Source organism: Myotis myotis, unplaced genomic scaffold (assembly GCF_014108235.1).
Source record: "Myotis myotis isolate mMyoMyo1 unplaced genomic scaffold, mMyoMyo1.p scaffold_m19_p_2, whole genome shotgun sequence".
NCBI classification, from domain to species: domain Eukaryota; kingdom Metazoa; phylum Chordata; class Mammalia; order Chiroptera; family Vespertilionidae; genus Myotis; species Myotis myotis.
Genome location: NW_023416324.1, coordinates 111911650 through 111927351, shown reverse-complemented (window position 1 = coordinate 111927351; position 15702 = coordinate 111911650). Strand labels below are relative to the sequence as shown.

General features: G+C 44.8%; 1 protein-coding gene and 1 long non-coding RNA gene across 2 annotated transcripts in view; one reads left to right on the top strand and one right to left on the bottom strand.

The window, feature by feature from the left end:
• The window catches only part of LOC118677158, a 113371-nt gene that overhangs the window by 70353 nt on the left and 27316 nt on the right, over positions 1-15702 (bottom strand). The window lies entirely within an intron of this gene.
• ANKUB1 (ankyrin repeat and ubiquitin domain containing 1) overlaps positions 1-15702 on the top strand; it is a 142382-nt gene that overhangs the window by 100702 nt on the left and 25978 nt on the right. The window contains exon 5 of the mRNA XM_036352000.1: positions 4741-5679. Within this exon, the coding sequence (XP_036207893.1) occupies positions 4741-5679 (939 nt within the window). The remainder of the gene's footprint in view (positions 1-4740; positions 5680-15702) is intronic.

The window sequence follows — 15702 nt, the reverse complement described above, 5'->3', positions numbered from 1 at the left end:
TTTTTAAGTAACCCTAAATTTCCATAGGACTTTGAGTCTATAATTCACTCCATGGCTGCTGTGCTGCTCCATGCCAGTTCCAGTTAGCATGTCTCAACCAGACCCCATTATGGAGAGATTTGTAGAATGAGGAAGCAGGGATGCCATCAGAGGTAACAGCCTTTGGGGAAAGGATTGCAATTGGGGTACACATTCCTCAGGAAACACTATTTAAATGGGTGACCAGTTTGGTTTGGGTATCAGACTTTTAACATCTCTTTTTAAAGCCATCAGAATAAGTATCTTCTCACTCTCACATTCAATTATTCTTTAAAAAATACAACACATTCACTAATTGATTGGCTGAAACATTGGCTGCCTCTTCCTAAGTTCCCATATAATTTTTCAAGCTGCATTTAACACAACATTCATACTTTTGCAGTACATGAAGTGAAGCATGTGAGGCCTGGCCGTGGAGGTGGGTAGGCTCAGAAAAGTTAATGTATCTCTGCAGCTTCCCAAACGCTATATTACCCCTTTGTTTTCAATTCAGTGGTATTATAGTATTTTAGAACAATGCACCCTTGTGGGTGATTTAATTATGCTGTACAGAAGCCCACATACCCACTAGGAGCTCCAAGGGCTCTGTGAAGTGACAGATTGGAAAGCCACCATTTGCAATTTTACAAAATATTCAACTATTTTAGATTAATTTTTTTCATGCTCTAAATCCAAAGAAATAGTTGTGCTACATTGTTACATATAGTGCATATTTACTGAGTACTTTGTAGCAGGCACTGTTCAATTTTATGAGGTAGATACTATTTTATCTTTTTTTTATAGATGAGGAAATCTATAAAGAAAATGTGCCCATTGTCACACAGCCAGCAAGGACAAGACTGGGTGTTGGATCCTGACAATTTAAATCTAGTACTCATGTGCTTAACCATCTCCATTTGACTTAATATTTAAATAAAATGTAAGAGCTTGGTGACTATAAATGATCACATTGAAAAGTTCCTTTTATTCCTCTACCCAATTAACAAATATCTATTGAGCATTTGCTATGTATTATGCAAGATCCTGTGAATATAGCAATTAACAAGACATAGTCCATGCTCTTAGCAAGCTTACAGTCCAGTAGGGGAAAGAGAAAACCAGTAACCAATTCCTGAAGAAGCAGAACTGCAAAATGTTTGAGAGTACCAACTGCAGTGCCCATCTGCTAGGTTCAAAGCCCCACTCCCTCAGTGTCCAGTTGTGTAAACTTGGGCAAATTATTCCATCATCTTGTACCTCAGTGTCCTCTTGTATAACATGGGAATGATAATAATGTCTATCTTATAGAACTGTTTTAGAGATTAAGGAATTAGAGAGCTGTCTGGCAGGTGGCAAGCAGGATACAAATGTTAGGTACTGTTATCAGTCCATGGGAAAAATGTTATGACATGGGCACCATGCAAGATGATATGGGAATGTATAATATGGAGAAATAACAGACTCAGGGGATCATCTTGAGAAAGAGAATTGAAATTGAGGCCTGAAGAGTTGGTACTCAGATAAATGGTAGGGAGAAAAAAAACACGTGTTCCAAAACAGATGGACCCACATGTACAAAGATAAGGGCAAGAGAATAGATGTGCAAGGTACTGAAAGAAGTTTCACATGGTAGATCAGCGTGAGAGGGAGCTAATGGCCAGAGGCTCAAAAGCTATGAAGAAGCCAGTTCACACAGGACCCACAGAAATGTAAAGGACGTATTCTGAAGGTAGAGAAAAGCGTTTTAGAAGGCTGGCTGGCTTCACTGTGAGGAATAGAGGAAGGCAGGAAGGCAGGGAGACAGTCAAGAGATTATTATTGTTTAGGACTAAGAGAACAGACTGTGAAAAGATACATTTAGGAGGCAGGATCAATTAACCTTGGTAACAAGAGTGCTTCCAGTTCCCACAACATGGGTGATAAGGATGAAAGCAGAGGCCAGTTAGTCCATCCAGGAGAGGCTCTGCTCTCAAATCAAGAAAACTGATCAAGTTCAAAGATGCTGATGTGCAATAATGAATTTCAAAAGAAATTAATGTGTGAACCAAAGTGCCAGTGCATTAACCTATAACTCTAACTAGTTATAATCTAACTGCCAGAGGCTCCTAGAGACTCATATGCTCTGGGCAAACCACCTACTTCATACAAGAAAATTATATGGGAAGTCACATACCACATCCAAAGGTGGTGTGGGGAGCATGCAATCAGACATAGGAGAGTTAGTTACACATAGTGTATCCTAGATATCAGGCTAGCTTGTCTCCATCTCTACAGTGGGGTCAGATAGCCTTGCCCAAATGTATCCTGGACAATACCTGGTGGGGCCCTGTATAGGTTTCCCTCCCTGATTCTTCTTTCTCTGAACAGCCTTCCCCCATCTTTCAGCTTATGCCTTATGGGGTGTTGGAAGGATAGTAAAAAGGCCAGTGTGGCTCCAGTTCAGTGAAATAGAAGGGGACTGGTACAAAGTTGGTCAGGAGAAGGGGGCAGGGGACACATGATGAAGGGTCTTATAGTCAAGGTGAAGAGTTAGAACTTCAATTGTTGGAACAGAAGACAGCCTCCAATCCTATCTAATAAAAGAGAAACATGGCAATTAGCGTACAACCGCTACCCTTCCCATTGGCTAATCAGGGTGATATGCAAATTAGCTGCCAGCCAAGACGGCGTCCGGCAGCCAGACAGCTTGAAACTAACATGAGGCTTGATTGCTTCAGTGACAGAGGAAACCAACGTTCCCTGCCTGCCTTGCCGGCCTCTGAGCCTGCAGTTTGAAACATGTAACAAATATAGAAGCTAAACAAAACCCCAGAAACCTGCTTTCAGCGAGCCAGGATCTCAGAGCTGGAGTTATACATTGTTTCGATTATAGAACTGAAACAAACCAGATACCTGCTTTCAGGAGCGGAGGCCTAAGAGCTGGAGCCTCAGAGCTAAAGCTGGCCCAGAATAAAAAAGAAAAAGAAAAAAAGGAGCGGTTGGGAGCTTCCGTCATCCGCCAGCCTGAAAACAGCCCTCAGCCCCTCACCCAGACTGGCCAGGCACCCCACTGGGGACCCCCACCCTGAAGGGTGTGTGACCAGCTGCAAACAGCCATCATCCCCTCACCCAGGCTGGCCAGGCACCCCAGTAGGGACCCCCGCCCTGATCCAGGACACCCTTCAGGGCAAACCAGCTGGCCCCCACACGTGCACCAGGCCTCTATCCTATATAGTGAAAGGGTAATATGCCTCTCAGCACCGGGGCCAGCGGAGCTGCGAGGCCTCCTGGCACCAGGATCAGTGTGACAGGGGGCAGCGCCCAAACCCCCTGATTGCCCTGCGGCTCTGTGTGTGACAGGGTGCGGCACCCCAAACCCCCACCCCCCACGGGCCCTGCTCTGTGTGTGACGGGGTAGAGCCATAACCTCCCCATCGGCCCTGCCCTGAGTGTGACAGGGTGCGGCACCCCAACCCCCTGATCCGCCCTGTCTGTGTGTGACAGGGGGCGGTGCCCCAACTCCCCTATCGGCCCTACTGTGCGTGACAGGGGGAGCTCCCCAACCCCCTGATGGGCCCTGCTCTGTGCGTGACAGGGTACGGAGCCCCAACCCCCCTGATGGGCCCTGCTCTGTTTGTGACAGGGGGCAGCGCCCCAACCCCCTGATTGGCCCTGCTCTGTGCGTGACAGGGGGTGGCGCCACAACCTCCCCATTGACCCTGCCTTGAGTGTGACAGGGGGCAGTGCCCCAACCCCCCAATCAGCCCTACCCTGAGCGTGACTGAGGGTGGCATCGCAACCTCCCGATCCGCCCTGCTCTGTGCATGACAGGGGCAGCGCCCCAACTCCCCAATAGGTCCTGCTCTGAGCCCGACCAGGGGCTGCACCTAGGGTTTGGGCCTGCCCTCTGCCACCCGGGGGGCAGGCCTAAGCCAGCAGGTTGTTATCTCTCGAGGGGTCCCAGACTGTGAGAGGGCACAGGCCGGGCTGAGGGACCCCCCCTTCCCCCTGAGTGCACAAATTTTTGTGCACCAGGCCTCTAGTCTATAATAATAAAAGCGTATTATGCTAATTAGATGGGAAGTCCTTCCAGACAAAGCCAGGGCTGCAAGGGAAGCCCGGATCCTGGTGCCTGCTTTCAGTCAGAGGGAAGCCTGTGCTGGCAGCTGGGGGAAGGAAGGCCTACTCTTAAATTTCATGCATTGGGCCTCTAGTTTAAGTAATAAAAAGTTCATTGAGTATAGTGTGAGGCAAAGCCTTGAGAGGGATAAATGGAGTTGGGAGAGGAGATGATGGCACTGGGCATGGTGTTGGTAGGGGGCCACCTAGTGGTGATCAGATAGCAGTAGCATCTCAGAAGCCAAAAAATAAGGATTGTTAAAAAAGATAGAACAAGCATACACAACTTTCAAATTTCTAAAATGTGTTGAATTTCTTCCAGTACTTTCCCAATTGATATAAAGCTTTGCATTCTTCCTGAGCATTTAATTTGCATAAAAATAAAGCTTCTCCAAGGAAAGCAGTTTGAACTATGTACATGTGCATAGTAGGATAATGTGTATAAGCAGAACCTCTACAGTTTAACTTGTATGTTACTGTATACCTTTTCTGAAAATCGTTTGAGTACAAGTTAGGAAGAAACAAACATTTTAACTAGAATGTTTCATAGGTATTTAATGTAACTACATTTGTCTATTTGCTGACTTACTAAACACCCCACTCCTACTTGTTTCACTCATTCAGGTATCAGAAAAGGGTGGCCCTGTACATTGCTGCCTTTTATGGCTACATTGAGCTCACTGAATGGGCCCTGAAGCAGGGTGTGCGGCCCAACGAGGCAGTTGGCGTCCACCCCTACCGAGCATGGTGCCACGAAGCCCTGCATGCAGATGTCTCTAAATGCCCCATTCATGCAGCTGCAGAAGCGGGCCAGCTGTTGATTCTGAAGGCCTTTGTCAACTACAGCGTGCTGTGCCTGGAATGCAAAAACGCAGTGGGTCAAACTCCCCTGACCATTGCATCCAAACACAAGCATAAAGACTGCGTATTATATTTACTTAGTAAAATGTGGTCCACGGTTTCTTTTCTGAAGATTTCAGTCCCCATGAGGATCTATATTAAAATAAAACAGTGGGTCCTCAGATCTCAGAGTCATAATCTTTACAAAAGCCAGCTTTGTGGAGCAAGGGTCTTTGGGGCAAAAGTTGGAGACCCTGTGATGGTGGATGGTTTCACCAAACCAAAAATGACCTCCAAGAGCTGGCACAAAGCTGGGAACAAGGACTCACAGAACATTATGTGCAAGCTACCACCTCTCAGGGAACAAATTACAAGCAGGAAGCCCATCAATCCTTTGGCAATTTCACAGCAGGACACAAGAGAACAAACCCTCAAATGTCCTCAGCTGGTAGATACAAATGTATTTTCTGAATTACAAAGACATCAACAACAAAATTGGAAAAATATGATTGCCACAGTTAGGAAAAAAGAAAAGCTCATAAAAAATACATATCTCCCCCAAATTCCCCTCCCTCCAGTTTCCAGAGTGGGCTATTCACACCCATCTTTTTATTTGGCAACATCCTGTACTGACTTTATACCCAGATCCTCCTTCAAATCTTTCTCTGAGCACAGCAGGAGAACTCCAAGGGAAAACGCCATCTACTACTTAGCTGTGGCCAGGTAATGTTTCCTCTTTAAACATACAAGGGTAAACTTTTACTAGGGCAGGGCTAGGGGCAGGGATTGGTCTATGGAGCCTTATCATGCCATAGAGTTTATGCAGGATGTTCCAATGCACCTGGCTTCAGGGACCTCACCTTAGCTTCATGTCTAGGACAAAACAAACTGATTTTATTGGCCAGTCCAATCTGTGTAGTGCTTTACTACATAAGCTTTCAGGAAGAAAATAGACACAGTTAAAAGAGTTGTTTCAGCCTGGTCCATGTAGCTCAGTAATTGAGCGTCAACCTATAAACCAAGAAGTCACTGCTTCATTTCCTAGTCAGGGCACATGCCCTGGTCACAGGCTCCATCCCTAGTCAGGGTATGTGTGGGAAGCAACTGATCAATGTTTCTCTCTCACTCTCCTCAGTCCTCTCTCTAAAATCAATTTTAAAAACTAATAATAAATGTTCATTATAATTAAAGGGAGAAGAGGAAACTAAAATGTGGGAGGGAGACATCAAAAGTGTATTGGAAGGTTGGTTGGTAATGAAAGTGAAAGGAAAAAAGAAAAACAATTTAATGACCAACCAAACCACAAAGACCTCAGTTGACTTATTGGGCAACTAAAGGTGGGGGAGGTCTATATTGGATAGGGTGATAGAATTGGCATTAATGTTTAAGGCAAGTTTTTTTTTTAATTAAATCTTTATTGTTCAGATTATTACATTTGTTCCTCTTTTTCCCCCCCATAACTCCCCTCCTCCCAGTTCCGGCCCCACCCTCCGCCCTCACTCCCCACCCACTGTCCTCATCCATAGGTGCACAATTTTTGTCCAGTCTCTTCCCGCATCTCCCACACCCCTTTCCCCCCCAAGAATAGTCAGTCCATTCCCTTTCTATGTCCCTGATTCTATTATAATCACCAGTTCATTCTGTTCATCAGATTATTTGTTCACTTGATTCTTAGATTCACTTGTTGATAGATGCATATTTGTTGTTCATAATTTGTATCTTTACCTTTTTCTTCCTCTTCCTCTTCTTAAAGGATACCTTTCAGCATTTCATATAATCCTGGTTTGGTGGTGATGAACTCCTTTAGCTTTTCCTTATCTGTGAAGCTCTTTATCTGACCTTCCATTCTGAATGATAGCTTTGCTGGATAAAGTAATCTTGGTTGTAGGTTCTTGGTATTCATCACTTTGAATATTTCTTGCCACTCCCTTCTGGCCTGCAAAGTTTCTGTTGAGAAATCAGCTGACAGTCGTATGGGTATTCCCTTGTAGGTAACTGAGTTTCTTTCTCTTGCTGTTTTTAAGATTCTCTCTTTGTCTTTTGCTCTTGGCATTTTAATTATGATGTGTCTTGGTGTGGTCCTCTTTGGATTCCTTTTGTTTGGGGTTCTCCGTGCTTCTTGGACCTGTAAGTCCATTTCTTTCACCAGGTGGGGGAAGTTTTCTGTCATTATTTCTTCAAATAGGTTTTCAATATCTTGCTCTCTCTCATCTTCTGGCACCCCCGCCCAACCCTTCCTTCTTCAGCTCCTGGTCCCCTGTCTGCCAGCAGTCCCGCCAGCGGCTGGTCCCATGCACTGACTCGTACCTACTCATACCTACTGACAGTGTGGAGTGATTGGGACCAGTGCCAATAGCTGGTGCAAGCGGCAGCTGCTGCCCCGATCGCCCTTCAGGAGCAGAGGGAGGTGGAGAAGCCCTCAGGGTCCAGCAGCCGCAACTCACACCTGCTGATGGCACCGATTGGGGATGGTGCTGGGTACTGGCAGTGGGTGCGAGCAGCAGCTTCAGTGCCGGCAGCGGGTGTGAGTGCCGTGTGAAACTGCGGTGCGCGGAAGCAAAGAATTTTCAGTAACCACCAGAGGCTCACCCCAATGACAGCAACTGACGCCCTGCCTTGGTCTGGCACCCCCACTCACCTGCTCCACCATCCCACTGCGGCCAATGCTGCCATGTTCCACACTCTGCCACCTGCTGCTGACACCCGCCATGTTCTGCGCATGCCCCCTGGTGGTCAGCACACGTCATAGTGACTGGTTGTTCAGTTGTTCTGCCATTCGGTCTATTTGCATATTAGGGTTTTATATATATATAGATGAGGTATTATTGGGTGCCAGTATTATAGCAGAAATACAGATTTGTGACTGGCTTTTTTCCTTACTGAATTTATGAGAAGGAAAGAAAAAACAAGGCTAAATTGTTTTAGTTGCCCTTCTGTATTGGTCTTTATTTCAGCTCTATTTTTTTTAGTGCGGTTATTGCCACCTAGTGGTGAGAGTGATCTGGGTTATAACACAGGCACAATTCAGGGCAATGAAGTTAGTACAGTAAAAGAAGAAACTGTTTAAAATCTTCAATCCTTGTAATTTGTGAGTTGCCTCTGACTAGAATGTAGAAAAAGAGATAATCTAAAAGTCTAGAAAAAGACTAGCAAATTATTAATTGAAAGCATTATATAGTCCATCTTAAAATCAGTCTGTAAACATAAGAAAGGAAATACTGGTTAGTTTTATCAACAGATGCACACTAAAAATGAGCTTATTGTTCAAGCATCCAATAAGTAATTACTATGGCCCAGTGCAATGCTAGGCAGGATGGGAATGTGCAAACACATCTGTGTTTTAAGGTAGGCATGTGTGTGCTTTGGGGGGAAGAAAGGCTACCACTGTCTGTTATGTGTAGTGTTTTCTTGGGGAGGAAATGGGTTATGAAATATATAGCAAAATGCATAAGAAGTGTTAATCCCACATATATGGATCATTTTGCATACATCCATGTAATTGTCACTCATATCAGATGCAAAGTATTTCCAGCACCCCAAAAAGTTCCCTCCTGCCCCTTGCCAGTCAATAACTCCTCCCAGATATGACCATTATCCTGATCGCTAACAATAAGATTAGTTTTGCCTGTTCTTGAATTTCATATAAAGGGCATCATGTGGTATCTGCCTTCTATGTATGGCTTGTTTGCTCAACATATTGCCTCTGGGATTCACCCATGTTTTTTCATGTGTTGATTTTTTTTTTTTTTTTTACTTCTATATTGTATTCTTTTTCTGTGTAGTATTCCACACCTTTACTTAACTGTTCTCATATTGATGGACATTTGGGTTGTTTCTAATTTGGTGCTATTTTGAATAAGACTGTATTGCTACTTCTGTATGTGATATTTGGTGGACATTTGCATTTATTTCACTTGACTATATACCTAGAAATGGAATTACTAGGTCACAGAGTAAGTTTAAATTTATTTTTAGTAAACACTTCCAAACAGTTTCCAAAAGAGGTTGTACTAGCATGCTGTTTTTGTAGGTATCTATAATAATAAAAGGGTAATATGCTAATTAGACTCAACATCATTCTGGACCTCATTCTGGACGTCCTTCCAGATGAAGCCAGGGCTGCGAGGGTAGCCCAGGTCCCAGGTGCCTGCCAGCACCGGAGGGAAGCCTGGGTCCCAGGTGCCAAAGGGAAGCCAGTGCCGGCAGCTGGGGGAAGGAAGGCCTACTCTTGCACAAAATTCGTGCATCAGGCCTCTAATATCTTATAAAATTGTAGCTATCAGGAAAAACAACTTCAAGGTTGAGACAGGAATTTCTGGGGAAATCATTGCATTAAAGAAAGAGGTTAGTGAATAAGGGAGGCATGGAAGGAGGGGTGGTCAGTCTGATTTTATACAGTGCTTCCAGCAAATCTTTCCAACTTTAATATTTCTCTTTTCCCAGTAACTTTCTCTTCCCTCTATTTGTGTTCTCTACTTCCTTTCCATCTGTTTTCTCTTTCCATTGCATCTTCCCTTGGGGGGCAACCTGCAGTTTTCATGCCCCTTGTCAGGGCAGGGCCAGAGCCCTGCAGGAGCTCTGGTGCTCTGAGTATCTCTGAGTGTCTATGAGTCCTTGTATTCTTCTAAATTCTCCTTAGTCCAAGTTCCTCCTTTATCCTCTGCTCACTAGTAACAGGTGTTGGGTCTGAGCCCCTCTGCCTGGGGCTGGACTTCCAAGGACACCGGGTCTTAGACAGAGAAGACATGAGATGTTATGGGTGTATAAGAATGAGCCTATTGCAGAAGCCAGTGGCCATATAGCCATCAGAAAGAATAGTCCTCACAACAAAGTCCATACAGGCAGGCAGCCGGACACCAGCTGGTGAACTTAGATCTTTCCCATAAAGCAGCATCAGTCTCTGCACCCACAGCTATTATCTGAGCAGCCACATGCTGCCTCCTAGACTCACCACCTCACATCATAGTGGTATCTGTGCTCTCTGGTTCAGCAGCTTCTCCTGTCTCTCCTGACCAGCTGCTCTCTCTAGCAGACTTCTTCACACACTCCACCCTGGCTACTCTTCTCACTCCCACCTCAGCTGACTAGACTGGTCAGTAACCTACTTTTATAGCATTTAGACAAAGAAGGCTTAGTGCTAACAGTTACATCAATCATATTAGCTACTGAAGGGCACAGTGTACATGTGTCCTTGCACCCGCTCATGGTATCTTGGACTGATTAGGATTCCCAGGCTCAGAGTTCTTGAACATTCCATTTAGGCGCATGCCCAGAGCGGCCTTTGGCCATTCTGGTGTATTGATAACAAGGCCTCTGTGCTCCTACCGGCCTTGACTATCAGGGGACCTGGCATGGTTCTCACACTCCTGCACAGCTCTTTTAGGTCTGGTTTATGCCCCTCATAGGAGTCATGAAAGCATCTATGGATACCTGAAACTGCTAGTCAATCCAGGGAGAGGTAGATATAGTTATACTACCCTTTCCTTTTTGAATTTGGGCTCCTATGCTAAAAAGAAACAGATTCAGTTAGGTGGTTGGGTTGATGGCCCAATTAGTGATTATTAACTATTATTCACTCAACAAACATTTGTTGAGCTGGGGATATAGTAATAGGGTGATTTTCCTAGTTTTAGCACTGAAAGTCCTGCTTTCTGGGAAATCCCTCCGTTCTTGGCAAACCAGGGCAATTGTTCATCCTATACAATCAAGAGCAAACACAGATATGCTCCTGCACTGGTGAGGCAAACTGCTTAGTTGGGTGTGATGGGCATTATCACACAAGCTGAGAAAAGTGCTATGAAGGGGAGAAACTTGAAGGGAGAGGTTCTATGGAAGCCTGACATGGACATTGAACTCCCTAAGAAAATGTCTGAGCTGAATTCTGAAGGATGAGTGGGAGTTAACCAGGTGGAGAAAGAGTGGAGAGAGAGTGATCCAGGTAGAAGAAATGGCTTGTGAAAAAGCCTTGTGGCTGGAGCTCATGGAGCATTTGTGAAACAGAAAGATGTGCTAGAGCAAAGAGAGAGAAGAAAGATATAAGACAAAGATGGAGAGGCAGGCTGGGATCCCTATGAAAGACTGGGCAGTTTTAGCCTTAAAACAATGAGGGAAAAGTTTGACCTGATCAGCTTTACACTTTTAAAAGACCACTTGGCTACCATGCAGAACTAGAAAGGATTCTGAAGTCCAGATGGGAGACAATACAGGGGTCAAGAGGAGAGACAGTGAGTGGTAGATTGCACTACGGGAGTGACTTGAGTAAAGGAGAGAAGTGGATGCATTTGAGACAAATGTAAGAAAGAAATTGATAGAACTTGGTGGTAGATTGCATACAATAACAAATGAAGGCCAGGGTGGATGCAAGGATTACTCTTGTCTTTTGAGCTAGTCAAAGCAAGAGTGAGGTCTGGGTACACAGACACACCCAGCCACTGCTTCAGCAGTATGGCCCATAATGCTCTGCTCCCACCTCTAGAAGGACATGAGCAGCTATTGGAATTCCTAGGTCTTCTCAGGAGCTTACAGATATATTTTGAGTAGGTCCCAGTGTTCAGAAAGCCCAAGCAAGAGCCCAATTGGTGAAGACAAATAATGCTATATAGCAAGGCAGCCCTATTAATGAGTGTGTGTACTGTCCTGGCTTACCAGAGTGGCAGTGACTACATCTGCCTCTCCTGGGTAAATGCCAGAATTAGCCCAGTTCCCCACACACAGAGCGGGGTCTGAGCCTGACAAAGAGGCAGGGACTATTAGAGAAGAAACTGACCTAAGAGTTGCCAGCCTGTACCCCCACCCTCCAGCCCTGCTTTGTTTTTATTCATAGTGCTTATATTTTTTTAATTTTTATTGAATTTATGGGGGTGACATTGGTTAACAAAATGATATAGGTTTCAGGGGTACAATTCTACAATACAGCATCTGTATATTGTATTTTGTGTTCACCATCCCAAGTCAAATCTCCTTACATTACACTTTATCCCCCCTTTACCCTCTTCTGCCTCACCCCACTCCCTTTCTCCTCTGGTAATTACCATACTGTTGTCTGTGTCTATCCCTCACCTTTTTCACCTAGCCCCCCAAATCCCTCCCTTCTGACAGCTATCAGTCTATTCTCTGCATCTATGAGTCTGTTTCTATTTTGCTTGTTCATTTGATTCCACATAAGTGAAATCATATGGTAATATAGATTGGTTCTATAGATTGCTTCAAGTACTATAGATTAATGCTATAGATTGCTTTGGGTAGTACATGCATGTTAATGATGTCAATTCTTCCTATTATGAACACGGTGTATGCTTTCACTTTTTTTCTTCAGTGACTTATAATTTTCCAAGTACAAGACTTTTATCTCTTTGGTTAAATTTATTCCTAAGTATTTTTTATGCAATTGTAAATGGGATTGTTTTCTTAGTTTCCCTTTCTGATAGATCATTATTGGTGCATAAAAATGCAACTGATTTCCGGATATTTATTTTGTAAACTTTACTGAATTCCTTGATCAGTTCTAGTAGTTTTTTGGTGGATTCCTTAGGGCTCTCTATATACAGTATCATGTCATCTGCAAATAATGACAGTTTTACTTTCTCCTTTCCAATTTGGATTCCTTTTATTTCTTCTCATCTGATTGCTGTGGCTAGGACTGCCAGTACTATGTTGAATAAGAGTGGTGAAAGCAGACATCCCTGTCTTGTTCCTGTTCTTATAGGAAATGGTTTTAGGTTTTGCCCATTGAGTATGATGTTGGCTGGGGATTTGTTATATATGGCCTTTATTATGTTGAGATATGATCCTTCTGTTCCCACTTTGCTGAGAGTTTTTATCATAAACTAGAGGCCCAGTGCACGAAAATTCGTGAACTGGGAGGTGGTTCCCTTAGCCCGGCCTGCCCCCTCTCACAGCCTGGGAGACCTCAGGGGATGTCCTACTGATGACCCATGGGGAGTAGGCCTAAGCTGCTGTCTGGCCTCCCTCTACAGGAGGCAACCAGGAGGATCAGGGGAAGGCGCCGCCCCCATCACCTCGCTGCTGCTGCCAAAGCTGGCCAATGCTGGGGCTGCCGACCCTCAGCCCTCACTTCTTAGCACTGGCCCCGCCCCCTGCCCACTTGTGTGTGTAGGGGGGTGCGATCTGGGGCTGACCAGCTGGGGAAGGGACTGTGGGAGTTTGAGGCACCTCAGTTGCACACTATCTAGCCTCTGCGGATGCTCCAGGACCGTGGGCCACCCTGCCTCTCCCCATCCGCCTCTGTGAACGGAGGGGTCCTCGGTGGTGGGTAGGACTGGCCCGCCTCTCCCAGTGTCCATCTCTGCAGATGGAGGGGCCATGCAGTGCATGAGGAACCAGCCCGGGCCCTCCCCACCACTGCCTCTCCTGTGCCACCAGCCCTTGGCTCTCACAGCTGCTGCAACTTTGTCCAAAAGGATGTCTGGAAGATGTCCAGTCTAATTAGCATATTACCCTTTTATTAGTATAGACTAGAGGCCCAGTGCAGAAAAATTTGTGCACTCGGGGGGGTCCCTCAGCCCAGCCTGTGCCCTCTCACAGTCTGGGACCCCTCGGGGGATGTCCACCTGCTGGCTTAGGCCCGCTCCCCAGAGGATTGGGCCTAAGCTGGCAGTCAGACATCCCTCTGGCAGCCCGGGAGCCCTCGGGGGATGTCCACTTGTCAGCGGGGAGCAGGCCTAAGTTGCAGTCGGACATCCTTAGTGCTGCGGAGGAGGCAGGAGAGGCTCCCAGCACCACCACTGTACTGGTAGCCATCAGCCTGGCTTGTGGCTGAGCAGAGCTCCCCATGTGGGACTGCAGTGACCACCAGAGGGCAGCTCCTGCATTGAGTGTCTGCCCCTGGTGGTCAGTGTGTGTCATAGTGACCAGTCATTCCCAGTTGTTCTGCTGTTAGGGTCAATTTGCATATTACCCTTTTATTATATAAAATAGAGACCTGGTGCATGGGTGGGGGCTGGCTGGTTTGCCCTGAAGCGTGTCCCGGATCAGGGTGGGGGTCCCGCTGGGGTACCTGGCCAGCCTGGGTGAGGGGCTGAGGGCTGTTTTCAGACTGGCCACACCCCATTCAGGGAGAGGGATCCTGCCGGGGTGCCTGGCCAGCCTGGGTGAGGAGCTGATGGCTGTTTGCAGGCTGGCCAAGGCCCCCAGTGGGGACCCTCACCCCATGAGGGTGTGGCCATACTGGGTGAGGGGCTGATGGCTGTTTGCAGGCTGGCCACGGCCCCCAGCCACCCAAGCTCCCAGTGGAGGCTGGCTGGAAGCAGGTATCTGGGATTTATTTTTTTTTCTATAATTTAAACTTTGTTCCCTTGAGCAGAGACCACAGCCAGCCAGGGCAGGCGGGAAACTTGGCTTCCTCCATCGCCGGGGCAACCAAGCCTTCTGCTTGCTCCCGGTCCGTGGCTGCCACTCTGATTGGCTGGTGGGCGTGGCTTGTGGGTGTGGCTTTTGAGTGTGGTGGAGATATTGCCAATTTGCATGTTTCTCTTTTATTAGATAAGATGGGTGCTTGATTTTATCAAATTTTTTTTTGCATCTATTGATATTATATGATTTTTAATCCTTCATTTTGTTTCTGTGGTGTATCACATTTTTTGATTTGAAGATATTATAGCAACCTTGCATCTCTGAAATAAATCCCACTGGATCGTGGTATGTGATCTTTTTAGTATATTGTTGGATCTGATTTGCTAATATTTGGTTGATGATTTTAGCATCTATGTTCATCAGGGATGTGGGGCTATAATTTTATTTCTTTGTAGTGTTTTTATTTGGTATTGGAATTAGGATAATGCTCACCTCATAAAATTAGCTTTGGAGTCCTCCTCCTCTTGAATTTTTTTGAACAGTTTTAGAAGGTGTTAGTTCTTCTTTAAATATTTGAAAAAATTACCTTTGAAGCTTTCTGGTACAGGAATTTTGTTTCTTGGGAGTGTTGCTACTACAGCTTCATTTTCATTACTTGCAATCAGTCTATTCAGATTTTCTGATCTTTTCTGATTCAGTTTTAGAAGATTATATGTTTCTAGGAATTTATCCTTTTAGTCCAGATTGTCCAATTTGTGGGCATATAGTTGTTCCTAACGTTTTCTTACAATCTTTTGTATTTCTTTGGTGCCATTTCTTATTTCTCTTTCATTTCTGATATTACTTATTTGGGTCCTCTCAATTTTTTCTTAATGAGTCTGGTTAAAGTTTTGCCAATCTTATCTTTTTAAAGAACCAGCTATTGGTTTCATTAATCTTTTGTATTATTTTCTTTTAGATTTTCTTTTATTTATTTCCACTCTGATCATTTTTTCTTTCTATTCACTTTGCACTTTGTCTGCTGTTCTTTTTCTAGTTCCTTTAAATGTAAAGTAAGCTTATTTGAAATGTTTTGTTCATTTGTTTCTTGAGTTAGGCATGTTATGAATGTTCCTCTTAGGATTGCTTTCACTGGGTCCCATAGGTTTGGGGTTGTTGTGTTCTCATTTTCATTTGTTTCAAGGTATCTTTTGATTTCTATCTTGATCTCATTGTTAGCCATTCATTATTTAGTAATGTGTTATTTAGCCTTCTTTTTGTTTGTGTGTTTTTCTAGTTTGTTCTTGTGATTAATTTCTAGTATCATATCATTAGGGTCAGAGAAAATACCTGGCATGATTTCAATCTTATTATATTTATTAGATTACTTTTTAAAATTTTTATTTTATTTTTTATCACCTTTTTATCTGCTCTGTGCCCTCTACCACCTCCACA